This window comes from Anas acuta, chromosome 22 (assembly GCF_963932015.1).
Source record: "Anas acuta chromosome 22, bAnaAcu1.1, whole genome shotgun sequence".
NCBI classification, from domain to species: Eukaryota; Metazoa; Chordata; class Aves; order Anseriformes; family Anatidae; genus Anas; species Anas acuta.
In genome coordinates, this window is record NC_089000.1 from 2,210,629 (window position 1) to 2,238,155 (window position 27,527).

At 46.4% G+C, this 27,527-nt stretch overlaps 1 protein-coding gene across 1 annotated transcript; it reads right to left on the reverse strand.

Moving 5' to 3' along the window:
• Positions 1-705: 705 nt before the first annotated feature.
• ZBTB40 (zinc finger and BTB domain containing 40) lies at positions 706-27,226 on the reverse strand. Its single transcript, XM_068658964.1, is given in 12 exon segments — positions 706-1,941; positions 3,199-3,541; positions 3,543-3,589; positions 5,462-5,726; positions 5,728-5,836; positions 10,563-10,725; positions 11,397-11,530; positions 15,868-15,940; positions 18,789-18,931; positions 19,509-19,704; positions 26,137-26,270; positions 26,629-27,226. Coding segments are annotated over 11 exon segments (1,929 nt in total). The 5' UTR covers positions 27,182-27,226; the 3' UTR covers positions 706-1,941; positions 3,199-3,429.
• Between the last annotated feature and the right edge of the window lie 301 nt (positions 27,227-27,527).

Sequence of the window (27,527 nt, forward strand, 5' to 3'; positions counted from 1 at the left end):
CTAAGTGGCACTAATTAACACAAGGAGACACACGAGCCCACCTCTCTCGGGCACGCACCAGCTGTTAACTGATCCGGTTCAGGAACCAGCTTCCTCCATGGGACGTTACCCTGCAGGTTTCTGTCACAAGCACTCTGCCTTTTTTTCCAAAAGCAGCTGGCACCTGCAAGAGTAGGACACAGCAAGGGACAGGACAGTCTTGTGCTCCAGCCTGACCTGGCAATAGGTTTTCTCCTTCCTGACAGAGAATGGCACAAGTCAATGCGTGAGATCCCACATGGGTCACCCAGCACCCATGAGATCTGCAAAAATTATATTGTCCAAAATGGGGATTTTGCCTTGCAATCAGCTGCTTCAGATGACACACGAAACGAGGCACTTCATTCCCTATGTTTTATTCTCACATAGAGAAAAGGATTTGCAACATAACGAGAAATCAGCAGTGACTGGTACCTTTGGCACTGCGCATACCAAGACCAGGCTGTGCCCTGGGAAACGTGCAGGACAAAGACGTCACTAACGCTGCACTTTGCTCTGACACATGTATTTCACCAACCAAGAAGCAGCTGGAAAGGGGAGGGGATCTGCCTTATCTCCTTGTAATGATAGAGCGGTGTCTGATGGTGTCCTTTACAGCTCTCCCTCAGTGTGTACTGCCAGCAGGACTCTGCAAGAGCCTGGGTGGCTGTGTCCCCAGCAGGCAGATGTGCTGTGCCACCTCAGTTCCCTGGACACCCCACAGGGCACTGGAGCTGCACTGCACCTCAGCTGGTGTCCCCAGCCAGCACCAGGCCACCCATGGGTGCACAGCTCCTGGGGATTGGTGCAGGCAGCTCTCAAATCTGGGCCTCAGACAGGAGAGATGGCCCTAAAACAGGAGACGTGAGTCTGAACGGCGCCCAGTGTGTGATTTTTCTTGCCTTACATGTCACCATGGCAAGGCTTGGCCAACAGGGACCAAACAAATCAAAACCAAAGTGCTCCATGTGCATGCTCTTCCCTAGCCAAGCTCCCTGTGCCTTATTAAGAGGGCTATAAAGAAGGTAACTTCCCACTAAGCCCTGCTAAACCTTTACTCTTCCTCCTTCATTTTTCAGCCACAAAAGGAGATCAACTGCACCAAGAGCTCCCTACAAATGTTGGCTCCAAGATGAGGGCCAGGACATCTGCAAAGCAATGCCAGGGTCTGCTGTGAGCTCCCACCTATTTTCCATCCTCTGGGGGAGGAATAAAGATACCCTACAGTTCTGTGGGTTAAACATCCACACTGTCACACCTGTGCAAGATTTCTGTAGCTGCAAGTCCCCATGGAGCCATAAAATGGGGATCAGCTCCCACCTCTCCAACCTGTGGGGCAAAATCCATCACATACCTTCCACACACACTTCTAGGCATGCTTGTCTGTGCTGTCTTTGTCTGTGCTCAGCCTGAGCACCGTGCACAGCTCTTCCTACATCCCTGTGTCTGGACGGATGCAAGATGCTCTCCAGCAGCCTCCCCTCTGCTCTGCTGCTGGCTGCAGGGAGTGGGGGCTTCCCAGGCTTTTTCATGGCTTCACCTCAGCAGCACCTGCATTTTGCTCTCTCCACAGGTGGGCACAGCCCAGGTTCAGGCTCTCCTTTAAGCGGTGATGGCCGGGGCTTGGTGCTGAGCTCTGCAGCCTGGCACCAGCTCAAGGTCTCTCCCTGCCTGCCAGCCCAGGGGCTGGGGCTGGCCCTCAGAGGCTCAGAGGAGCAGACTCACCTGGCCACTGGCACTACTCAAGACCTCGAGCACCATCTCCTGGTCACTCCTGGTGTCAGTGGCATGTTACCTTGCTTCCTCCATTTCACTGTCACTGCAAAGCCCTGGGGACAAACCATGCACACAGCCGAGGGAGAGAAAGGCTGCAGCACTTCGCAACATTTCAGCAGGGTCATATGGTTGCTGGCTCCCAAAAACCTGAAAAAAAAAAAAAGATGCAAAGTTAGCTCCACCAAGCCATGGTGCAGTCCCCATGGCAGGGGTGCTCCTTGCTGTTCACTCCTACTCTTCAAGCTGTAACAGGACCAACAAACTGCCTTGCTGGCACAAAAGCTCCTGCTTGTCCAGCTCTGCCTGGTGGCTGCGAGCAGCCAGCAGAAGATGCTGCTGGAAAACTCCAATCTGTTCACCTCCTGCACCCCTGGGGCTCTGGGCTGCGTGAGAAACCAGACATTGCTCCCTGCGGGGTCTCAGGGTGCAAGATGTGGCAGGGATCACCGCTCAGTATGTAAATATTGCAATGGCAGAGTTCAACCTTTTGGCGTTAGGGAAAGGAAGATAAATGCTATCAGTCCCCTCTGAGCCACAGGAACCCTGCATCTATCTAATTGCACTTCATAATGGATTCAGCAAACCATTAATTATCAGATTATATTTTAGGAAACTGCAGATAAAAAGGCTTTATGAAATTTATTCTTAAAGGGCCCAGTGTGCTGCAACGGATTTGTTGCATCATCCTGGCACCAAAGAGGCAAGCTTTACTTCAGGTATCCGAATGCATTTTACAAATCAATGTCCTGCTTTGTAAATGTTTTACAAAGCAAAACAAGGGGCCCTGGCTTACAGGCACAGCTCCTTCTTCCTTGGATGTGGCAGCTTTGTCACCTCCTCCCTGAATTAGGGAAAGGGTGGAAGGTCTCAGGGCTGTTGTCTGCTCAGAATGAGGATGTGGTTGCCCAGCCCATGCTCTGACCCTTCTTTGTAATGCACAGTCACCTCCGAAGTGTGGATGAGATTAGACCTGCACTGCGCAAGGTGTTACCCATATGGCTGCAGAGACATTTAACCCAATTCCCAAAGACGACTCCACTCGAGTAGAAAAGCCCAAACAGCATCTCTGCACTAGGGGACTTTTCCAGCTGGCTCAGTGGCAGCAAGACAGTAAAGGGGAGAGAAACAGACAAAACAAAGCAGCCCTTCCTTACTGGCATCTGTGAGAATATCACTGATTCAGCCACAAAATCTCCTTCTCTTCCACCCTAAATTCCTCAGGACAGCTTTTTCTTTAGTTTCACAAGCCCACCCTACCTCAACTTTATTCTAGGCTGCACTGGTCTCCTCCTTTCCACCCTGCTCAGGGCAGTGGAGGACCACACATGAAGCAAACCCATTTCCCATCTTCTTTCCTGCTTCTTTATTTCTCGTGAGCTGGGAGGGATGACTGGTCCCACTCACCCAAACCAGCAGCTGCTGACTGCAGGGACAGTGAGACTTCCCAGGTCCTTGTGAAGGTCTACAAACCTCTCCTGTCCTTGGCCATGCTGTGCTTGCTACATGCCATCCAGACTTGCTTTTCCACAGAAACTATGAATCTCCCAGCTAGAGCACCATCCTGAACTAATCCAGTGGATACCAGGTGCCACACGTGGGCACCCACTGCTCACTCTCCTTTGGTTTCTTCATGAATCAGACATCAAACAAGTCCTCCATAGTCGCTGTCACCAGCTCCGAGCCAGCTTGCCTCACCTGGGATTCGGGCAATGTCACAAAGACATGGGAGACAGCAACCTGGGCTTCCAAAAGAGATGATGTGTTCTGCTGCTCCTTCCTGTGACGTCTGAATCACCTGTGTAGAAGATGAAGTGGAGTGAGACATTTACAGCATCACTTTCTTTGCAGTCGCTTTGCTGCACACATCTTTCCTTCTTTCCTGGCCCTGTTCCGGCAATAACATTTAGCTTCACACCAGAGGACTGCAATTACAATAGGCGTGAGACTAATGGCAAACTCTAAGCTACACACACTAATGATGCAAAAGAGAAAACAGAAGAACAATTTAAATATTTCTCTCCACAAAATTGCTATAATTTAGCTCCACAAGCAGTCATAGACAATAAACACACGATGATTACACACTAGAGGAGTGCCAGCCCAGGGGATCTTACACACTAGGCTCCCTCATCCAAGGACCTATTCTCCACTGATGGCTGAGGTCTTCAGAGAAAGAGTCTGGGTTCAGGCCTAGCATTTGGCCTCCAAGAAAACAGCTATCATCTCATGGGGTGTGTCACCTGGCTTTTAGCAGCCTCTGAGTAACCAGGCACCTCTGCACACTGTCAGTCCCTCTCCCTCGGCTCCCAAAAACCAGTTTATGAATGTGAGTTGCAGCCTGTGAAGAAGCATGGAGGTAAAGGAAGGGACACTGATGGCTGGCATTCAGCTGGGTTGGAGTCTTTGCCCTTCCCCACACAGACTGCAAGGGCTGCAGCAGCTGCATCAAGCTCCTTGCCTTCAGCACAGAGCACTCAAACACTAAAGCACTCTGGGTTTAGGGGTTTGTGTACTGGTTCCTTCTAAGAAGGTGGAGTCAGGGAGAAAAAGTAGTGACAGGAAAAGTGGATTTGGGGAAGAACAAGAGGGTTGGAAGGGGTGGAGGGATGAATCCAGGAGGCTGCAGCACAGAGCAGTCCTTACCTGCACAATCTGGGCTGTGGTGGCTCAGGCCTCTGTGGTTTGATGCTGTAGGCAGGATTATTCCAAAGGAAATGTTGGAGTGGCTTCCAACACACCACGGGCCACTGTGAATCCACCAAGGGAACCTGTAAACGAGTGGGGTATCAGGGAGAAGGGACTCACATGATGCAGCGAGTCCCTGCTGGGTTTCAGCCCTGCACATCCTGGCCATTTGCAGCTCCCTGTGCCCTTGGGCTGACCCTGACCCTTGCACCCCAAGCTCAGAGCCCCCAGGTTCGCTACTCGTACTGCTCAGCCTCTTTCTGTGTCCCAGGAGCCCTGCAGCACCATGTCACTGCTGAGCAATTCGAGCAGCCCTGTGGGCTCTGCGGGGAACTCTTCACCTCCCAGGGTGAGCTGGAGGGGCACTACAGTGCTGAGCATCCCAAGGTGGCCACAGGTGGTTCTTCAGGGTGGAATTGGACGCAAATTTGGCTCCACACTCCTCGCAGGAGAAGGGTTTTTTGTCAAAATGCTCCATCAGTTTGTGGTACTGCATCCCTGGGGACATCATGGCAGCACCAGTGCCCAGCACAGGAACCCAGGGACAGCTTCTGACAGCCAGGTGCCTCCCACAGCTTCATCCCAGCCCACCTGGGCACCACGAGCTGGCCACGAGGAGGGCAAAGAGACACAACGCCTCTTACTGGTCCTGCTGTGCCAGCCACAGAACTGGAACAGCTCAGTTATTTTTGGAGGCTTTTAAATTTGCCAGTAGCCCCACTTTTCCTTGATGAGCCAAGTGGAAAACCAATTAGGGAAGAACTAATCAGAAAGTAGTTGTGCTCAGTGGGGCAGGAGAAACAAGCTGAGCTGCATTTCCCTCACATGGCACTCTCAGAGCTGCAGAGGGGAAGAAATTTCAGACTATCACTTCATTATATTGTCCAGCCTTCTTCACAGCATGTGCACAGGGCCCTAGGACAAACCCCATTTTTCCCACCCTGCTATCACCAACCCTACCTGAGGCATGAGCAAACTCTCAGCCATAGATGCCACATGCCACAGGGAGATACCTCTTCTTCTTCTTGGCCATCCCCACCGCTCCATGGACCTCCAGCTGATGTTTCTCCAGCTCCTTCTTTGTAGATTTGACTTCAGTGCACTCCTTACACAGGATTTGCTTTCCTCTGGCCACCCAACAACATTTCACGTGCACCTTTAGGCAGCAGTAGAAGTGGAAGCTCTTATCACAAGCTTTGCAGATAAAACTCTTCTTGGAAGAAACTTTCCCTCGTGGTTCCTTCGGTTCCTGCCCCGTCCTCTTCTTTGTCCAGAGCTTCAGCTTGGGACTCACTGTTCACCTTCCACTTCCTGATCCCAGGTTCCTCTCTATTTCCTTCCATCAAGAGCCCTGTGTACAAAACAACTCCTGTTTCAGTGGTGACCAGCAGGACTGAACACCAGCCCCCTGGTTCCTCATCTCCTGAATTCTCCCATGCAGGGGGAATTCAGGACAGGGGGAACTCCTGCACAGCAGGAATGGGCATGAATCAGTGGACACACTGAGACACCACAATGGCGGCACATGGCTCTGCACAAAAGCAGTTGTGGCAATGCATGATACAAGGCATGAAGAAGCAGTCCTTTAACTTTTCCACCCACACGTACCAGGGGCTGGGTTAGGTGACAAGAGAAACATCCAGATTTTCCAAAGAGCTTGCTCCTCACTTGGTGAGGACTGGAGCAATTGTTGCTTCTAAGAGTCTGCCTCTTGCTCAAACGTGTGAAGTTATGGCCATGCTTAAATGTTTGAACATCTGAGCCTCAGGGATGATGCTGTCTCACTAATTCTGCCATTGAGAGTGGATATCCAGCTATTAATTACAAGAAACCTCAGGAACACTTCCCAAACACAAACTCTTTGAAGGAGAACACAATCTTGCTACAACCTTTTTGAGTCTTCTGGTTAGGGCCCTGAGGTATTTTAAGTGACTCATTACATTCACTTCTTACAAACTCTAATGCTTTTCTGAGTCCCTGTAACACCATCATCTCAAAAAGCAAAAGCTGGAAAACTCACCTAGGATCTCGGTCTACAGAAAAGACCCACAGGGAATACACACATGGAAGAAATCAAAATACAAACAGATATATTTGGCTTCTTTGTTATAATGAGAACCATGCATTGTGTGGCCATGGAAACCACTGCAGACTTCTTTTGCCAATGCACAGGAAATTCATCCTGTATTTGAAAAGCTTCGTTTCTGCCTTCCTCACTACGGGAAGAGCTCAGACAAGTTTTCTCCCTGCATGGTGATACCGCCCCGAATTTCCAAGCAGCTAGAAGCTAGTTGACATAATTCCAATGCACACTGACTCAGAAATCTGAAGATGTCAAGCGGTGACCCACCAACCCCTGACTATATCAAGGGAGAAAAACAGACCGTAAGATTGTTTTCCAGTTTGCCCCCCTCTGTCAAAACAGCACTACGCACCCTTCACCTCTAAGGTCTCTTCCCACATTCCTGTGACCCACTGTCAGTTTCTCTGATCTAAGCAAACAAGAATCTTTAAACCTCCCAGAAACGTTGAACGTTGAAAAGAGATGAATGTACGTGAAGATACGAGCTTTAAGGAAACCAGAGCTGGATGTGTAGAAGTGCTACGGCAGCAGGAGCATAACTTGTGTCCGGCTGAAGTAAATAAAAGTTGTGCCACAGAGTGCAGTGGGCTACAAGCCAGCCCCAGGCCCTCCTGCTCTTATGCCTGTGATGCACTGTTCAGGATTACAAGGGATGTCAGCACGGTAAAGCTGACAGAAGCACCTCACGACGAGTGACTTCAGAGGAATGTAGATTTCCTGAACCAAAACTGCCTTGGTCATGCCCCTTGCTGATCCTCCGGGGAGCCCACAGATCCTGAGGGTCTGTGTATACCAGAAATGCCTGAGACAGGAACTGCTGACTGTGCACTCCTCTGGGACTTGGGCACTTTGTTCCTCTTTGTGTTCTCTGGTGGCAAAGACATCCAGCACTGGAAGAAAAATCCTGCTATTAATTATGGCATATTTCACAGTGAGTTCTCTTTCTCTTTCATAAGTGATCTGCTGAGTTTGTCATCCTGGTGGATACCGGAGTACGTGACTCCAGAAGCAGAGACCCCCTTGATGTATGACCAGTCTCTCCTACTTCTTAGCTTAAGCTGGAAGAAAACCCTGCCTACATTTTTGCATCTATCCCATGTCAGGAAGCACATGAAGATCAAATGTTTGCTGACATACATGGAGCCATGGACAAAACTTATACAGGAGAGAACGGAATTTTACTTGCAGACCCTCCAATCTAACAATTGCAATGGCTGACTCAGGCCTAAGTTAAATGCCAACTGCCTTTTTTTAACGCAGCATTATGCAGACAAAAACCCTGTCTGGAGATCTTGACACATCTCTGAGATCTGAAAATTACGCATATTTTGACAAACCAGATCTCCCAAGACATGACTCTACAGAGACCTGGAAAGCAGCTAGCTAGTGAAGAGATTGTGGAGTTGGCTGGCACAGACAAACCTTGTCCTTTTAAGCACCAGCTGCCAATAGTAAAAGCAACCCAGCTACAGAAGGGACCTGAGGAAAAAACAACAGACTTCATATTGTACCTCCATCAGAGAAGCCAAGCCATTACTTTGATGATGCTGAGTGTGGCATCAAAGGATGAAGCTTCCTCCACAGGAAGTCCTGGTGCTTGTCAAGTGGTTCAGCTCACCTACATTAGGTATCAGAGAGATATTTTCTTTCTCTCTGTGATAGAGATGTAAAAAAACCATAGCTTTCAAATGGAAATGCAAACTGCATGTGTCTCCATGGGGCACATATGTTCTTCAGAAATGTGAGATTTCCTCCGTTTTTAGTGCAAGCTCACATCTCTCAAACATGAGGCTCTCAGTTGTCATTCACATTTCATGCTATGAGCCACATGGTTGTTGATCCATAACTACAATCTGCAACATTCAGGGCTGGTAAGCTGTGATAGCAGAGTTAAGGAGACCAGTAGAAAAACTAAGATAAGGAAGTTCATTGTAAAGATCCATAGAATGCCAAAGAAAGATTGGTAACTGGCAATTCTTCTCTGATTGATTCATATAAAAATGTTTTTACCAAATAAATACCATTTTTCCAGGGCTCTTGTTTTTCATGCTGCTTCTTGCCTGATTTTGTCTCAACCTTGGCTTGAAGCCCTGCAAAGACACTTAGTAACAGCAGTCTGCTCTCTTTGATATCAGGGCCAGAGAAGCAGGCATCTGTCAGAGCGATTCAGCTGACTCCCTCTGCAAGGTATCAAAGAGCTAAGGTGGTATGGACATTCAAAGACACACGCAATTTTTGTTGGCTTACACACTCTAGAATGTTAGGAGCAAAATCTTCACTCAGAGGGTGTGAGGCACTGCACAGGTTACCCAGAGAGGCTGTGGATGCCCCATCCCTGGAGTTGTTCAAGACAAGGTTGGAGAAGGTCCTGGGCAACCTGATCTAGTGGGTGGCATCCCTGCCCGTGGCAAGGGGGTTGGAACCGGGTGATCTTTAAGGTTCCTTCCAACCCAAGCCATTCTGTAATTCTATGATCTCATGGTTAGACAGGGTCAAGAGAAGTGAAGCAGGTGACCAGAGCTTCAATGGGGAACAGAGAAGGAATGGCAAATAAGAAGGAACCAGCTTTACTCTGGATGCCTTCATCAGAGCCACGACCAGGCAAAAAAGCCACCTGGATTGGCAGCAGCTCTTTACGTTATAAGGGGGAACATTATAAGACATTATAAGAGGGAACCTAAATCCGAACTGAGCACAAATAATGGATCTACAGTATAGGACACCTCTCAGGGGTGATTTCTTCTTCAGATTTCTTCTTTCACTGCTCTGAGCCACCTAATCCCACCTACCACTCTTCAATCCCCTACCGCCTTTCCCTATTGCTCAAGAATGAGACAAGCTAATGAATGGCACCTCTCTCTCTATCCCTTCCTGGCAGAGATGGAGCATTTCCTTTGCTTGTTACTGACAAACAAAAAAAAAAAGGCAAGTGTCAAAGCCAGGAGGCTTATGTTCATCCATAAAGACCAATCATGGCTCTGACTTAAATTGTCAAACCAACCAATTGAATTTCCTACCCCTAAAAAAAAGACAAGACCTTAATAAAAGCCATTTACTCTAACTAGCGAGCAGTCTGTGAGTGTTCCCAGCCTGCACTGTTAGCTATGCAGCTCTAACACCACAAGTAAATAGGGATGGACTGAACTGAGCGTGTCTGTGCTTGGATAAAAATCACACCATGCACATCCATCAGACTATGCAGCTGAAAAAATCCATACCTGGACAAACTGGGAAATATGATGGCATAAAAACATGTGAGAAAAACAGAATAAGCAAGTCTCGTTTGCATTCAAGAGAATGCAAACCTGCAGTTACTTTTCTAGTTCTCTTATCTTTTCCATTAAAGCACCAAATCCTCTTAAGCATTCTTCCTTCAAATAACGGATGCAATGGATGCAGAGGCACAATTCAGCTCAGCCGGAAAGCATCCCACAGCTCAGGGTAGAGTCTCACACATGGTTATTGCTATGCATTTGTTTCTGGAGTTCAGGAAATTACCTTTGCCAAACTGGTACAGTATGCAACATTTCCCTACTGCTGTGGGACTCTCCTAGGGGATCATTTGCTTCGCAAAGTGTATATATAGCGAAACCAAATTAAGGCATGGTGAGACAATTAACTCAGAAAATAGTCTGGGGCTACAAACTGCACCATCACTGTCATCCTTTCACAAGATAAGTGCACTCAGATGTGAGCTTTTCACAATCGGCCTGTGAAGTACCCACACATATAGAGTCAACAGATTATAATGGAAGTCCAAATTCATATAGATCCAACGGTATGCTACAAGGAGAATCAAAGAAACCTCACAGGTATGGATAAAAATTCTGAGAAATAGCCTAACATAGCTACAAGCAATGTAAATGAGTTGCTTAAATGTCTCCAGAGCAAAGGCTAGCATGGAGAATTGCAAGCACACCTAAGGAATACCAGTATGGGGTCAGTTAGTCTCCACAGCTCTCAGAAGCAGACACATTTGTCTGATGTACTTTAGCAGCAGGAGAAATTTGCACTCCAAGGTGCTGCAGGTCTGGGAAAGACTCACGGACATTGCACTGTAGCTGACAGAACTCGGCGGCCTGGACAAACTTCTCCTGTGCTGTACTCAGAGCTGCTTTCAGGGAGGCCTCAGAACTTTCCTTCTCAGCAGAAATACTCAGCAGCTACAGAAGTAAGAAGAAGAAAACATCACATGGCAGAAATTTTGGGCTCTCAAGGGATGGGATGGTCTGGGAGTGAGGGCATGTTCACTTTTTCTGTTTCATCTTTTCTGCTGGGAACCTGCTCTGAGAAACCAGCAAAAAAATTCTTTCCAAACAAGTCTTTACCCTTCCACTGATACATGTGCATGAGCTGAAAGAATTTCAGGACTAAACCAAGTTCCAAAATATTCATTCTCAGACTTTCTGATTCGGTATTAGCTTACTGAAAACTACTTCTCCATGGAAATAGAGTTTACAAGTTTACCCAACTTGTAAATCTGTCTTTCATACGCAACTTTCCCTGGGCTTTTCTCTCACTTCCAAATCCAAATCTTCTAAGATTTCAACACCCATCCAGAACAGACCCGAATTTTCTGTATCTGCATATCCGCATTTTTACCAACTGAAAAGCTCACTGGCAATTTATTTCACCTAGAACCTCCTGCAGAATTACATAAAACACGCAGCATGCTCTCACTTCAGCAGAGGGATGCCTCCAACTCTGAATGCCTTGCCTGACCTAAGTAACATCCCCTGATTTCAGTGCATGCTAGGGCTTGTCCAGATTCTGAGCACCAAATTGTGCTGGCTTCAAAGGCAGCTGGGGTACACACTGCATCATCCCCTCATACCTCTTTTACTGCTTCTGTGAGTCCTGCTTCCCCTGGAGCCAAGCCCTCCAGGTCTGCTCTCTGCCTAATGGTCTCCAAGATCCACTTGCTGTGCTGCAGGATGATCTCAGTGGCTGTGCTTTCATTGGTGGCCACTGAAGAGGAAAATGAAAAAATAAAGTTATTTACAAATACAAAACCCAAGGAGAACCTAAAGGCCTAACGCCCATACCAACAGAATCAAGAACTGAGTGGGCTGAGTCATCATTGGTGCAAATGTTAAGGGAACACAAACCAGACTTGTGACTGTACAGTGGCAGTAACACCTTCTTCTCTCCCTTACACTAAAAAAAAATGCAAATTCAACCTCATTCCTTCCTCTCACATCTAATTCCAAGCTGAATCTGCTGAGGCTTGACCTGATGAATCTGAGAAACAATGACTTTAGAGTAAAACCACAACCTTTTATAGATACCACAGTATGAGAATACAGCAGAATAATTCAAGAAAGAAAAAAAGAACAACAATCCTTACTCAGGGCAATGAAAAGATTTGGGGAAAATACACTCTGTACCAAAAATAATTGTACTTGTCCCCAAAAATGATTGTACTTGTCCCCAGACTAGTTTATAAATAAAACTGGAAATTGCCAAGTAGATGAACCTGATTTTTTTTTTCCCACTGCTAGTTACAAACTTGGAGAAGATGCATAGTGATATTTTCATAGGAGAATCCAAAATAAAAAACTATAGTTCATCCAAGACATCTGTGCATATTTTTTGTTTGCATGCTTACATTTTCTAATCATTTTGGTTCAGTTTCAAACAGAAAGATCAATTACTCACAAGGCACTACTTGGGAGGAAAGCAGTGAAAAACACACAGCTTGGTGGAAAGAAAACACAGTCCTTGGGACCTAGGAGACACACAGTATCAGGTAGAAAGAGAAAACTCTCCAAGGTGGCGAAGGAAGCAGTGGAGACTGTGGAATAATCAAGGGATGATTTTGAGCCAGTATGAAAAACTCCTTGGAAAAAGACTTACTGGAGACATCTTGGTGAAGCTGAGGGAAACTCATCGAGCACTTTAGCGCTGTAAGGTTTAGGTATGACTTGTATACACCCCATATGGATCAGGGAGTGGTTTATAAATACAAATATTTTTCCCCTTATCCTATCAAAATGTTTCTGATTTTATTACACAGACCTGAGTTGTCACAAATGCATTCCCAGCATCCCACCATCATACCAAGGTGAGCTCCATAACCAGAGCATATCCTCCACCACGCCTGTCTCTTAGCACTACATTACAGGACAGGCAAGGGCTACCACGAGCAGCTCAAATCGTTCCCTCCCTCTTCATTTTCATGATAAGAAATATTTGTGCTTCTGTTTGTTCAAGCTGCAATTTGAGGAGATTCAACTCTATGTAATTAAGCAATGCTCCTCCTCGGAATGGGTATTACCACCAGATAATTAACCATGTTGGGAGTCTGGTGTTTCAAGAAGGCAATCATGCTTAACAAATGACAAAGCAAACTGCCTGTCGGGAATGTTTGCTACAGAAGAAGTTATCAGCATTATGAGTGCAGTTTTGCTTTCTATTAAACAATCATTTACATTTCACTGCATATTGATTTAGCTTTTAATTTTCAAGTCACTTCAGAGCCAGGGAAATTTGCCGCTCTATCTGAATTGCTCAGACTTGTGCCTAAATCCAGCCCAACTCGGAAGGCTGTGCCACCAACTGAAAGCTGAGGACTCCACGTCCCAGTACCACCATAGGCAGGCAACAAAAACAACAAAAAAAACACCAGAAATAAGAAGGGGACTAGCTGTCCATTGCAGAGATGTCTATTGGGGACACTAAGTATGGGACCCAGATGACTTTATCATTTGAAACCTTGGAAACTATTTGGGCAGTTTCTTACACCAACTCTTGCTCTTGCAAGTTGTTAACAAACAAACAAAAATATTTCAAGGACAGAGTTCAAAACCATTTTTCATTTAATATTCTTAGCAAGTACTTTTTAAATTGGCAGTCTCTTTTCCCTTATTTCCCCCATTTTTTCTGTTTGTCACTTGAAGATGAGATGAAAAAAGATGACTCATTAAATAAACACTCTATTAATTGAATGATTATTCCTATGATGAGGCCACATGAGACATCTTATGTGTGAGACATAATCAGCGTAGCTTGGAAAAGCTCTGGTATGCCACTGTAACACCTCCCCAGCTCAGCCAGTACAGATTCGTGGGGAATGAGAGGAGATCACCGAAGTGTGTACACACACAAACTGACTCCTGCACAGGGGTCCTACTAAATTTGTGCTCAAGGTTCCTTCAAGGAAAAGCCATCTCCCAAATACATGTTGACCTACTCTCTGTGTTCCTAAGCATTTATAATGTAGAACTGGAAGGAACTTGGTAGGTTACCAGTCCATCTCACTGCTGTCATAAACACTACGTTATACAATCCCATAAATAAAATTATTAAGATCTATCCTAAAACTAGTTATCCATTTTGCTCACTTTCCTCTGGTTGGAAAGCTCTTCTACAGTCTCATTCCCCTGTTGATTCTTCTAATTTTCAGCTTAAATTTATTCATGGCCAGTGTATACCCACTAGTTCATGTGCCAACGCTATCTTTTAGCTTAAAAAGCTCTTCTAAACTCTGTATTTACTCTATTCCTCCTCTCCAATTTCTTTATAAGAGCATGATCATATTCCTTCTCAGTCTTCAGTATACTTGTCTAAATAAAGCAGCTTCTCTTGTAGAATAGCTTCTCCACTCCCCTGATCTTAACAACTGCAGAACTGCCTCTACTTCAGTACAAATTCATCCTTTTTGAACACGACTAGAACTGCACACAGTATTTCAGACAAGGCACTACTCTTACCTCTTGTTACTGAGCTTTATACGACTGCATCCTTCAATTCTCACTACTTACATCCCCACACAGATAATTCTTCTCCCACTTGCAGATCCTCCTCTGTGTAGGCAAAAGTTCCCAGTTTTGCTCATCAGCAAGTCCTCCTAGCGTGGTTTGATATTTGTATCAACAACATTAGTGATACAATTAATTGAGTACCAAGAAAGCCACTGGTAACCTTGCTTCAACACGTCAGTCCTGCCTTCAGCACAACCTGTAGTTATTTCCCAATCAGCTACATCCTCTTTTTAGGATCACCATTTCCTTTAGTTTAACAATTTCCCCACATGAAATTCAAATGCTTTGCTCAAGTCTAGATTGAGGCAGAAAACTCCATTTTTATCTCATCAAATAAAGATTCCAGGTCAGGCAGAAACAATTTACTTGAACACCTTTGCTTCATTTTATCCCATTTCTTGACTTACATGCAGTGCTTCAATTACATATGCCTTCCAGCCTTTTCCAGTGCATATTCCTGTGCAGCCATAGCTCTGGTTGCCTGATCACTGCTTCCCACTCCTACACACATCCTAGTTTTAGCCCCTTTGTAGAGACTACTCCCAACTTGAAAAATGCATCCATAAACCTTGCCATTGCTCTCATACCTGTGTGTGTGAGCTCCCCCACTCTGCTGGATGATAAGCCAGAATCCCCCCCTTTGCTCTCTGAGTTGTGGTTTCACTTCAGGAAATTCCTATTCTTGTATCTCTTCACCAAAGCTCTCCTGGATTTGTCCTTTGGCTCAGCCATGAGTTTGTGGGTCATCTCCTCTCATTATCCTTTTTCTTTTCTTGATCAAACGTTTGTTACTTATCTCAGTATACACTGTGATTCCCAACAGTCTGACATGCTGCAAGCCTCTCTAATTACATACATTTTCAGACCTCTAAAGTAAATTTCTTTGTCTGTCTGCTGTTCGAGCCATTCCTGGCAGGTTCTTTACTTGGCCTAATATTCCTCTTCAAGTTATACATTCACTCAGGTCTGCAACCTCTCATACAAATTCTCCTCTCTTGTTGGGGATGCAAACTTCAGACAGTTCTCATACCTTTAACATGAAAGAAAAGAACCCAACAGCTCCTCCTGAGCTCTTATGAGCAGCTGAACTCATTAATTAGTTTCTCTCATTTCGAAAAATCTGTCCTTTTATAGCCAGAACTCTGTTAGCGAACTTGTTGGCATATCCTTCCGTCTAATTCACACTAAGCTGACTTTTGGTCTCTCAGTCTGAAGTCATCTTTTAAGAGAACACAGGAGGGGTACAAGAATAGCATCCTTTTGGAGAGCACATCCTGGAACCTGTTGCTGCTCCCTGGCAGGTATCTGCACTGCACTTCGACCAGCCTGTATTGGGGTTATGTGGTAGGGTTTTGGTAGCGGGGGCTGCAGGGGTGGCCTTTGTAACCCATGTTAGATAAGGGCCAGTTTCAGTTGGTTAAAAAAAAAAAAAAAAAATACTGCACAAAAACAGCTGGGAGAGCCAAGAGTGAGAACCAGCCCTGCAGCCCCCAAGGTCAGTGCATACCCCAGGCAGTGAATATCCTGTGCAGATATTCTTACCTGTGTGGTCTTTAACACCTGTCCCAGCTCCAAGGAAGTTTGATTTGGGCACCAAGTTGTGTAGGCAGTGGAGCTAAAGGGAAGGTAAACAGGAACAACATAAAAGGCCAAGAGGGAAGAGCAGGAGGAGCTCACGCAGGGGAGCTGGAGAGGAGTAGAGTGATGGAGGGATGTTGCAAAAAGTAAGCAGGAGCCAGGTGTGCAGAGCAGGAAAAGGAAGGTGGGGTGAGGCAGGCTGGAAACCGTGGCAGCAAGGTCTGCAGTCACCTGAGAGCCCTGCCCTACCACAACCAGATGTGAAGGGGGAACGCCAACACTTCAATGACGTGAGATGTCAACACATAGACCAGATGGCTACCAGCTGGTAAAATGCCCAGTGCCTTCTAGAAGAGGTCTGGACAGAAGGAAAAGGTGGGGGGTGTTTTTTTTACAGCCACTCTACTGCTCCAAGTTCAGGGCTGCACCATGGACTGGTGACTTTGAACTATGTGACAACCTAAGCCAAGGGACACCATGCACAAGGGACTATCCCTCCCTTCCATTTCATCCAAATTTGTTTTTCTTTTCTTAAGATTTTGCACCCAAGCCATACCCCAGATCCTCCACTCTACCTCCTCTCAAACACTAAAAAAGACACAAAGTTAAGCACTCAGAAATGGAATTGCTAGATAAGAAGTTCTCTACAAAACCTGAGAGTTGCAAAGGGGCTTCACTTCTCCATGTAGTGTTTTTTGAGCAAAAAAAAAAAAAAACAGACTTGCTCCATGCACAGCTTGGACTAGGCAGAGAACGATCCTAGTTGTCTAGAAAAAAAGGCTATTACACGTAAGACTCATGTTTCTCTTGATGAATAAATGTGTCACTAATGAGGCAGTAACTGCAAGAAAAATAAAAGCCTCATATTTATGAAACCTTGGAGAACTAGATCGTATCTCTGCCAGCCCAGAGCTCTTGTGTGATTCTGCAAGAATCAGGTAAGACGAAACCTTCAGAGGTGGCAGCTGAATTCCATGTAAGTTTTCCCAGTGCCACACCTAAGACACCAGAGATCTCAAGCGCACATATGCCACAGTTCCACCGCTGTAATCAAGTTAACTTTGAAATAATTATGCACATTTCCACTTGGCTAGGGAAAAAAAAACAACAACAACAACAAAAACACAGCACAAACAAATAAAGCAGACCTTAATAAATAAATAAATAAATAAATAAAAGACAAAAGAACCCCTAGGACCCCTGTTCCTCAGTTCAGTCTACACTTGGCAATTTGCACCTTACTTCCCTGTGCCTCACCTCCCAATGCAGCTAAAACAAGGGCAAAAAGGGAACCCATAAAGAAGAAGAGGATTTTGTATTCAGAGCAGGGTTTGGAGGCTCTGCAGCAAACAGTCTGGGAGCAGGCAGCAACTGAAGAGGATAAAAGAAATACTGAATAACACTACCCCTTCACCAAGGCAGAAGTCCTGTGAATACCAGAGCGTATGATCACGCAATTAAATACCGGATCCTATGCCCAAGGGTCAGAACTATGACAGCAGAATGTTTTTTGTTGTTTTTTTTTCCCCCCCACATGGGAAGGGAGATAAAAAATGGCTGTGTTTTAACTACCTGAATTTATGAAGGCCGCACACACACAAAAAAAAAAAAAAAGAGTGCAGGGAAAAGGTGCAGCTTTTAAAAGCAAAGGCTGGATTCCGATGTGAACAGGGGTGTGAGAAAAATTCTGAAGTCCCCACTTTTGATGCAGTTTTTATGGCTGGTAGCTCAGCACCCTTGCAGACCTCTGCTGACAGCCACAACAACCCTGGCAGCTTCCAAGCCCTTTGCTGCACTCACACCTCTCTCCCTCTTCTCACATCCCCTCCCAGGTTCAGACGTGTTGCTTTCAGAGGAGAAAATTCATCAGCTGCTACTCACCCCCCAGCCCACGAGGACAAGGTGGATGCTCTGCTGGTAGCACTTTCTCTGGCCCTCCTGCAATCAGCTGTAGCTATATCCAAGGCTGCCCCGTGCTGGAAACCTTGTCAGGGATTGCATGCAAGGGAGCAAGACAGAAACCGAGGCATTTACAAGATGAGCAAGGGTTTTCAAGCAGCATGTCGTGGCTCCGGTCAGGCTCACTCAGACAGAAAGCAGACATCATTCATGTCACTGAGCACAACAGTGCTTTCCAATCCCTATAATCCTATGTCAGGGGAACTAACCGATGTGACAAACTAGGACAGGAGGTCTGCAAGCTATGTGCTGAACGCAGCACGCCAGGACACCTGCAAGTTTCAGCAGCACTGGCAGGGTACAGCCAGTTCGCCTCAAAGCAAAAAAAAAGAAAGCAGGTTTTACACTACTTTTTTTTTTTTCTCCTCTTCATGGCTTCTTCAAATCAACATACATAATGCAACTGCTTACAGGAAAGCAACAATCCTCCACATCAACTGCTGCATTCAAGACATCAAACAATAAGCAAATAAATAAATAAAAATCAGTCAATGGGCGTGCTACACTTGCAGGCAACTGTGTGCCCAGAGTTAAAGAAAACAGATGCTGGGAGAGCCAGCTGAAAGGTAACTGAGTACACAAGGACGTGATGACATGCAGGCAGCACAGGGTTGTAATGGTTCTGCTGAAAACAAATTGCACTGCAGAGTCTTCTAGAGGCTCACAAAAAGGTATTTAAAGGGTGCCTCTTCTGCCCCAGTCGCAGCTTTTAGGGACAATCTGCACACTGGCCAGTTCACCCTGAGGCACCCTTCCCAGTTCAGCTCTCATTATTCCCACAGCTCACAGGCAGTCCATGCTGTGCAAAGGGAAATCACCCTGTGAGGCTAGCCCCTCGCTTGGCAAACCACGTGGAAAGACAGTGCCTTGCAGACACACACGTACACCCCTCGCCCACAAAGCTTTCCTTCTCACAGATTTGTTACCCACTTCTCCAAGGCGGTCAGGAATCCCTCTTCTGCTGCCTCCAGGAACTCTATGATGGGGCTCAGCTGTGTCACGCTCTGGATCAGCTCCTCCCTGCATCCCAGCAAACGAGCAGTCAGCATCTCTCCCTCTTTCGTGCTCTCTGGGGGGAAAGGGATTCAGAAGCACAAGAGAAGAAACAAGTCAGTCTGAAGGAACTGACAGGCTCCTGAAGCGAGTGAGACTTTGTGAAAGATCTAAGTGAATAGCAAAGCTCATCCCAAGCACAAGCAGCAGAGAAAAACCACTTTATGATTCTCTTTAAACTCTGTGAAAGGAAAACGTCTCATTTATCTAACAGAGCACAAAGCCATAAAGCAAGCTGGAGGTTAACACCAGGTTTGCAAGGCCACTACTTTGTGTCAGACTCCGCTAAGAAAGGAGCTTTCAGTCCTGAGGCTCAGCTGTGCTCTGGCCCACGTTGGCTGTGCAGCCATCGATCCAACCCTCCAGGCAGCAATGGGGAGAGCCCTGCGCTGCCCGCAACCTGCTGCTGTGGAACAGAAACACGCCAGGATCGTGGCCAGCACACAATAAGCTTCCTATATCTGAGTAAGGATACAAGGATTGAACAAATGCTGGAGCACTGCAGCCTGCCAGGGGGACGTGACCAGGTTGCTGAAGGTGCTTTGTCTGTACGTTACCCACTCACTTTGCCAGGACCATGCCCAGTTCTCTACCTGTTTGCTGCAGAGCTTCTCCACCGTCCTGTTCCCTCTCCAGCAAGGCTGCTCTCAGCATGGGATTCACATCTTGAAACAGCTTCGGTGAGGACACAAGGGTCTGTGCATCCAGGGGCTGCGCATCCTTCCCTTTGCCCAGCAGCTTTGTGAGCACCGACTGTTCCCCTGCTTCTTCCAGACAGGCAACCAGAGCCTACAAGAGAACAGGCAGAGCTCAGGGAAGGTTTAACAGCACAGCCAACTGCCTGATACAAGCAAAAAGCAGAATTCTGGGGGTTTTCTTGAGGGGAGGAAAAAAAAATAAAACATAGAAACCCGTATACACATGCACATCAACAGAGGTTGAGCTTGCTGAGGCCCTGCCTGCACTGAATTCAGCCCCAGGAGATGTCTGGGCTGTGGCCACCAGCCCCAGCAAGGAGGGCAACAAGCCCTGCCTGCCAGCTCTTCTCCTTGCAGTGAGTCCTGCCGATGGGAGTTGGTGAGTGGCCCCGTTCCAGCCCCAAACACACCTCTTCAGACCAGGGCTCTCCTAACAGCAAACTCCTAATAGCTTACTGACCTTATAAGACTGTAAACACTTATTTAAGAAGCCCGAGACTAGAGGAGGGAATACAAGGTATCAGTGCAGAACAAGGAGAGCACTTGCATAGAGAGCAGAGAACATTTTAGGTGGGACTTTTAGGAATTCCCATCCCCAAATCACAATGGAGTCACATCTCCTGGCTTTGGGCACACGCTTTGGAGATAAGGCACACAAGTGCTGTCTGTTGTGGGCTCTCAGCACACCTGGTTATCAAGCTCAGAGCTCCAAAATCCACTCCAGTGACCCAAAAGAGCAACCAGAGGCAAACAAGCCTGTGCAGTTATGGAAATAAAAGGAAAAGAAATAAGCTGGAACTCTTGCTCCCATTTCCCTGGAGCCCTTTAACGCTGTAAATATTGCCCCTAAAGACACACGCTCCCCAGCTCTCCACAAGAGATGCCAGCCTTTCAGAGCAGGCATCCTTTATTAGAGACTCCAGGGATGCTATAAAAGCACCTTTGAAGTGGAGAGCTTAGCCCAGCTCCTGAGATAACGGCCATTTTCTGCTGTCATTGTCATTTTTATTTCTGTGATAAAAAGACTGAATGTAACTGCTTGAGGCCACACCAGGGGGATGCTGGACTTGCTTTTCCTAGCAGGTGTAAATGCTCATATTTTAGGGCAGCGTGACAGTGCAATGACCTATTGCAAGGAGCGTCCACAGAGGGGGAGCTGCAGGAGTCCCAGTTCTTACCCACTAACGGCATTTTTCCTGCCAAACAGAGAGACGTAGACACGAAGGGCTCTGTTATAAATGAAATAAAAAAAAAAAAAAGAGAGAGATGCAGCAGATGTGCTGAAGAACAAGCTGAAAGGTATTTTTTTTAATCCAAGCATCAATTTTTAATAAGACTTGATAACCAGATCGTGTTTGTTCTCAAGGTTTGCATGTCTGGCCCCTACCAGATGAGACTGATCCTGCAAAATATCTCCAAGCTCACCTTCCCAAAGGTGCTCAGCACCTTGCCATATGCATGTTTTTAATATGTATGAAAAGTAACTTGCATTGTTGTAATTTATTTATTTATTTATTTATTTTTAATTAAAATCAGCACAGCATTACTGCCTAGAGATCCACTTAACATCCCTTCCTCGGTGCATGGTTTTCGTTAATGGAAATGAGTTTTCAGAAACTGAAAGGCTCTGCTATTTATAGGCTGTTTCTGGAAGACCTTTCCTCAGACACGTTGCTCAGTGGGAGCAACAGCCTTTTAGCATTGTTTTGAAGGAGTGCGTGGTGCATTTTAGACTTACTTTGAAGCAAAAACAGCTCCCACAGAACCTGGAAGAACTGGAGAAATTGCGATATGAAGCTGGAATCCCAACTTCCATTCAGTGGTAAGGTGTCCACGTGTTGTAGCCTCATCTCTCAGGCTTTCACTGCATGGCACACTTGCAAAACCCTTCATGGCCAAATCGGCACAAAGCAGCATGCAGTCAGCTTCCAGACAGGGGCAAGAGACAGGCTAGGGCGATTTCCCTGGGGGCAAGGAAACCAAGTCACTAAGAACTGACTTCAGCTTGAGTTGTACCACCAAATGGCATCAAAGTCCACTGAGAAATTCAGCCCTGACTGCGGGTGTCAGTCGTGGTGCCTGCAATGCCCCAGCTGCTCACAGCCCTACCAGTACCTCAACGATCACACACCATGAGAACGTCCCCCCCAGTTCATCTTAAACCTCCCCGGTTCCACAGCAGCCCCAGGGTAAGAAACACCACAGAAGATATGTCTCCAATCTCCATATCAACTTCCACATTTGGGGGATTTCTTTCCTAATACCTTCAGTTCCTACACTGCTACATCCCCTCATCCCGCTGCAGGATCTCTTGCTCTTCCCCATTTCTCCTTCACGCTTCAAATTCTTTTGCTTCTTCTAAAATTCCCTGGAGTAAACCAGGTGGGAAAGTAGTGAAAATCCCACGTGCAATGACCCATAAATGAGCCTGCAGATTTCACACAGGGATGTGGGGAGAGAGGCAGAGCAGCAGGCGGTGCAAGCACAAATCCAGCTGGCCGCTAATCCACAGCCTCACCTTTTTCCTGTAGGTGGATTTTCACATCTCATCCGTGCTTCTGCTCCCACTGTGAGACATGCCTCAGGTGCTAGAGATCTCTGCAAAAAGCCACTTTACTACTGCTGAGTAATCTCCCTTAAGCAGCAGCTTCAGCACTAATGCAAGCACCTAAAAGTGGTGGGAGAGACCTTCAAGAGACGGGCTGGAAAGCCAGGAGGCTTAGGGTGGCACTCAAACCTTGCTTTCCCTTCCCTCATAATCCCAGACACACTCAGCTCCAAGACTCACCCCTGAGCACGGTAAATTCTGCATCAATAACTCAGCCCTAGCTTCCTTCCCTGAGGAAAGCTGCACAATCCACTGCCAGCTGCAAAGTCTCCAGCTGCAGGCAGCCAGTTCTGGCCCACAGAAAAGCTCCTTGACTACAACCGAGCCATGAAGTCAACCAGTTACCACTGGTATAATACATTATATGTATGTATAACATTAGCATACAGTAATCAGGGGAAAACTATGTTCCCACTGCTAGTTCAGCTTGCTGAAATGTTTTTTTTTTTTGTGGTTCCTCCCCCCAAAACCTGCATTTGTAAGTGACCTACGAGGGAGACTCCAGCATCAGGACAGTGCCATGGAGGCTGCTGGCTCCTGCTTGCTGTGCACAACGAGAATTAAAGCTCAGCCAAAACTTCCATGCAAGAAGAGCAGAGCAATGAAAAAGTTTCTGCAGCTTTGCCACCAGGAAAACAGGCAAACCTGCAAGCTAATCAGGATGCAGAAGGTAACAGCAAACCTTTTTCCGCCGCATCCAGAAATTCCTGCAGCTGCAAATGAAGGACAGCGATAATTGGACAGGCCCATATGCAGTGGAAATGATCCACAAGCACAGTGACATTTATTCTGCACTAGAGAATCAACGCTCCCCCACTTCATCTGAAACCAGTAGAAGAGGGAACAAATGAGCTGTGCAATAATTTGAATTGAGTTTCTCTAAGAGAGCACAGGAAGATAAGAGTTGACACCAGCAAAGCTCTTCTACGCTTCCCCAAATTACTGCAATTTCAGTCTTGTTCTCATTTCCAAGCAGGTTTCATCCAGGCCAGAACCAAATTAGATAGGAATAGTTTATGTGAGTTACACAGAGAGACTTCAAAACAAAAACAACACCCCAAAAACACATCATCTTAAATAGAAAACCAACTTATAAGGGTACATCTGCATTTTTCAGCCCAGGGAGCAGAAGGTAGCAACAACCTTAGAGAAAAGTAAAAGTTCTGACAAAAACAAGGCAAAAAATCCTGCAACTTAAACTTCTGCTGGATGTACCTGGAAATAAGGCAGCAATGCTGAAAGGAAGCACAGCACAACCCCATAAAACATGGGGCAAACACGAGCAAAGGAACAGAAACAGGGAGATGTCTAAAGCAAACTCTCACTGAAACCTAAGGAGCTTAAAGCCAGAGCAGCCTTGGCTCTAAAAGCAGCTGGTAAAACCCCACCAACACTCCCGAGCCCCAGTGCTGTGCGTCAAAAAAAACAATACTGCTTGCATATAGGGACAATACACCCAGAAAGGACTCGTGAGCAGGAGGATGTGCACGAGGGATGGGAACTCTCCTCAGCAGCACGGCAAGCTCTCCCTACCAGACTGCTCAGCATGAAGAAAAGGCAGCTCCTCGCACTGCGTGGTTACATCTACAGCCATCTCACTGGTTTCCAGATTGATTTTACTTATCCTGAGGCACCCAAGAGACTTCAAGCAAGTAACTGGTAAAATAATATGAAAAGGAAACAACAACAACAAGAGAGGAAAAAAAAAACAATAACTTCCTACCACTGACACAATTTCAGCCCTAATTACACATCCCAAGATCGGCTCTTCTGAGCTGAACTTACACTTTAAGCATCAAATATACCACTGTGTGGTGGCCTCGAAGAAAACACAGGGCCCTTAGGGGTAAAAGCAACACCCTCTGCTGAAAACAGAGCCCAGCCTGGTGCTAGTGCCGACAGATCCTGCTTATCCCAGCAGGAGCTCAGAGAGCAACGGCATAGGCTGAGCTGAGAGTTTTCGCCTAAGCCCTTACTTACACTGAGCTGCATCCCCCCTCCCCACTGCCTTTGGGGCTGACACTTTTCATGCTTGTTGCAGCCGAGAAGTGATTTTTCTGCAAGGCTTAAAGAAAATCCATTTCTCATTTATTCAGCATTTATTTACAGCTACAGAAAAATTGTCCAGGTGCCATTCTGCAGCCAGATACCCAGACTGTCTCTGAGCTCTGCAGCTTCCCCCATTTGGGCCCTACAGCTCATTTGGGAGCAAAACAGGCAGGGCATATGGCATAAAAGGGCCCACCAACCTCATCTGCCAAGCCTGAAGAAACTCAAAACATGATAGTTACTGCAAAGCAACAGAAAATGGGGCTCCTAGGCCATTACAGAAGTAAGGCAGTGTACTTGCCTACCTGCAGCAAGGGGTGTTAGCAGGTGAGGGGGACACACTGGCACAGGATGCCCCCTGGCAGTGCGTGTCCATGTCCTGTGAGTACAGCACCTTCTCTGCAGCGCTGCTCCAGTCAAGCTTCAATTATCAGTGGGTAAAACCTTAAACCTGACATCATTTTCTAATCTGGAAGATGAACAAACACACAGAAAGGTAATCTTTCTGCAGGCATGCAGAGAGCAATGCACTCAAAGGTGCTCGTCAGCCTGACCAGGCTTGCAGCTGCAACCATGAATTAGGACCTACATCTCCCTCCTGAAGCTCCAGCATTTTTAAATTGAACACCATCAAAGGGGTCAGCCACTAAGAGAACACAGACTTTCCTCCCGTGAACATTCAAAGGCTCATCAGAAAATAAATCAGTATTCCTCAAAGGAATTCTCCTACCTGCTGTCATACTTTTTTTTTTTTTTTTTCTAGTAAAGATGTTGACTTTGGTTTTCAAAAGCAGAAAGCTGTCTTGGCCAAAAAATCCCATGTCACACAGACATGCTGGTACTGCTGGGCCCTGGTAACTGAAACCCAGACAGCTTCTCTCCCAGTGAGCTTGTAAAATCTACAGGTCTCTGCCCTCTAATCTGGGGAACACGAGTTCTCAACATCAAAAGTCAGGCTAACCACAGAGTCTCCAAAATGTTGGCAACAAAACTGCCATGCTCTTATTGCGTTACATACAGAAAAACTATAGAGGGCAATTCATGCAGCCAGGCAGCCTGGCCTGAAAACAGCTCCATCAGAAGCAGCCCAGGTGAGCTCAGCAAATGCTTCACAGCTGCAGCTCTTCCCCAGACACTGTGCTCAAGCAGTGCCCCTCAATCAGCCCCTGCATGGCCACTACACAAATACAGGAACTTCAGTAGTGCCACTGCAGACGTAACCTGCTGCTTCTTCGGTGGCTTTGAGCTACTCTGATGGCTGGCATCTGTTGTTCAGAGCCCACAATATCCTCCAGTGTTAACCAAGCACTAGATTCAACTATCTTCCAACACCCACCTGAGCATCATTCACCTGCAATGATTGCTTTTAAAGTGGCACGCCACCAGCAGAAGCGTCATGGGACAGCAGGCCAACATGCCACACATCCGTCCCCACCTGTGACACTCCTGGTGAACAGCCTGCAAAGCAGAGCAGAGCAGATGCTCCACAGCAAGCCACCACCATGGGCTCAGAAAGTCTGTTTGAGGATCTCATGTGTCAGTCATTGCCCTGTTGATACAGTTCCCAAAGCAAATGCCATAAACAGAAGGAGTGCCAGAGCTGTCCTACCAGGCACTGAAGATGTCTTCAGGGCAGGACACCTTACCTACTTACTTACCTCCTTACCTACACGCAGGAGCAGCTTGCTCTTACAGATGCTTCTCAAGGGTGTTGTTCAGGTGAGCACGATTTGCCCTTCAAACAACAAAGCACCAGAGCCCCAGTTTCCCCATGAAAAGATTTCCTAAACAGGGCCCAAACTATTCTAGCCCTCAGCAGGGTGGAGAAGAAAAGACTTGTATTATTTTTCCAATAAACACACCTACCTCCCTTTGAGAGGCATCAATTTCTCTGCACTCTTCCAGTCTTCTCAGCACAGCCTGGGCATTAGAATGGGCCTCAGAGAAAACACTTTCATATCAGAGAAAGAAATCCAGTTTACAGCTTTTGCTCTCTGCTGCTGTGTGAGAGAAACAAGATGAGTTATTTGCTAATTGAAGGGATTCACAAAAAGCATGATGTGATTGAAAAGCATCAGTTTGTAACCAGCACATTGGCTGCAATATGAAAACTGTGACTCACAAATCCCTTCTAAAGATATCACGCAGCCTGGAGGAAAAACCAACAGTTTATTTAACACTAGTTATAAATGGAACATTTATTTTAAATCCATTGCAGCCTCTGTTTTCCTCCCATGCTGAACACAAGTTTAAAAGATAAGGTGGTATTAGCAGGCAACCCTGTGCACTTACTGTTACAAAGATTGTGTTACCACCCCATGTTCTGCACTAACACAGATCCCACTGTACATCAGATGCAATCACATGCATGGATAGAAAAGTTTTGCTCACTACAGCTCTGGTAAAGCACTAAGAGAGAAACAATCACGAAGGTATCTGTTTTTTCTTCTGCAGGATTTTTTTCAGACTGGGGCAGATTATCAGCTTCGGTGCTGTTTCCAGATGACTCTGCTGTCTCACTGGAGTCCTCTCTCACTATCTGATCCTGACTGGAGCAGCTGAGGAGGTCTCTAAGGAGGTTTTTGCAACTAACAGCCACATCAAACATCTGCAGACAGTCTGACACAGAGATGACTTTGGTGAAGTCGTGTTTCCCCATCAGGAATTTGCCAGTGTACATCATCTCCAGCAACAGCCCAAACCCCTCAGGTATCACCACAGAAGCATCAATGGAGATGGTACCTGTGCTATCCAACAAGGATTTAAAAAGCAGTCTGGCAGCAGCCAAAACAATCTTGTGCGCTCTAAAATGAACAGTCCCAATGAAGATGGTGCAATCGCAGAAGTGCTGCTCCTTGCAGAGTGTGTACAGCTGCTGCAAAAACTGCTTGCAGTAACTGGGAAGCTCCATGGCTCTAGGATCTAGTGGCCTCCTTTTGCCTTGGTCTCCACGCTGCTTTCACAAGGTCCAGCTAAAGAAAAAACAAAGGATCCTATTAGCAAAAGGGAGCAAAAATCATTTTTCAGTTTACACCCCCTAGTAGATTATTACACTGCAGTTTAGTGGTTACAGCAAGAAGAGGCTCCATTCTTAACTGAGACTCCCCAAATTCAGCATCTTACCCGACTAAAGCTGCAGAGTCCAGAAACTGTTCAAACATAAATATTTCAGCAAGAGCTTAGGTGTGAAAGTTAAGTCCCAGGAGTTACAAAAAGGAGAAAAGAAACTCCCAGACATGACTCCTACCACAGAGCTC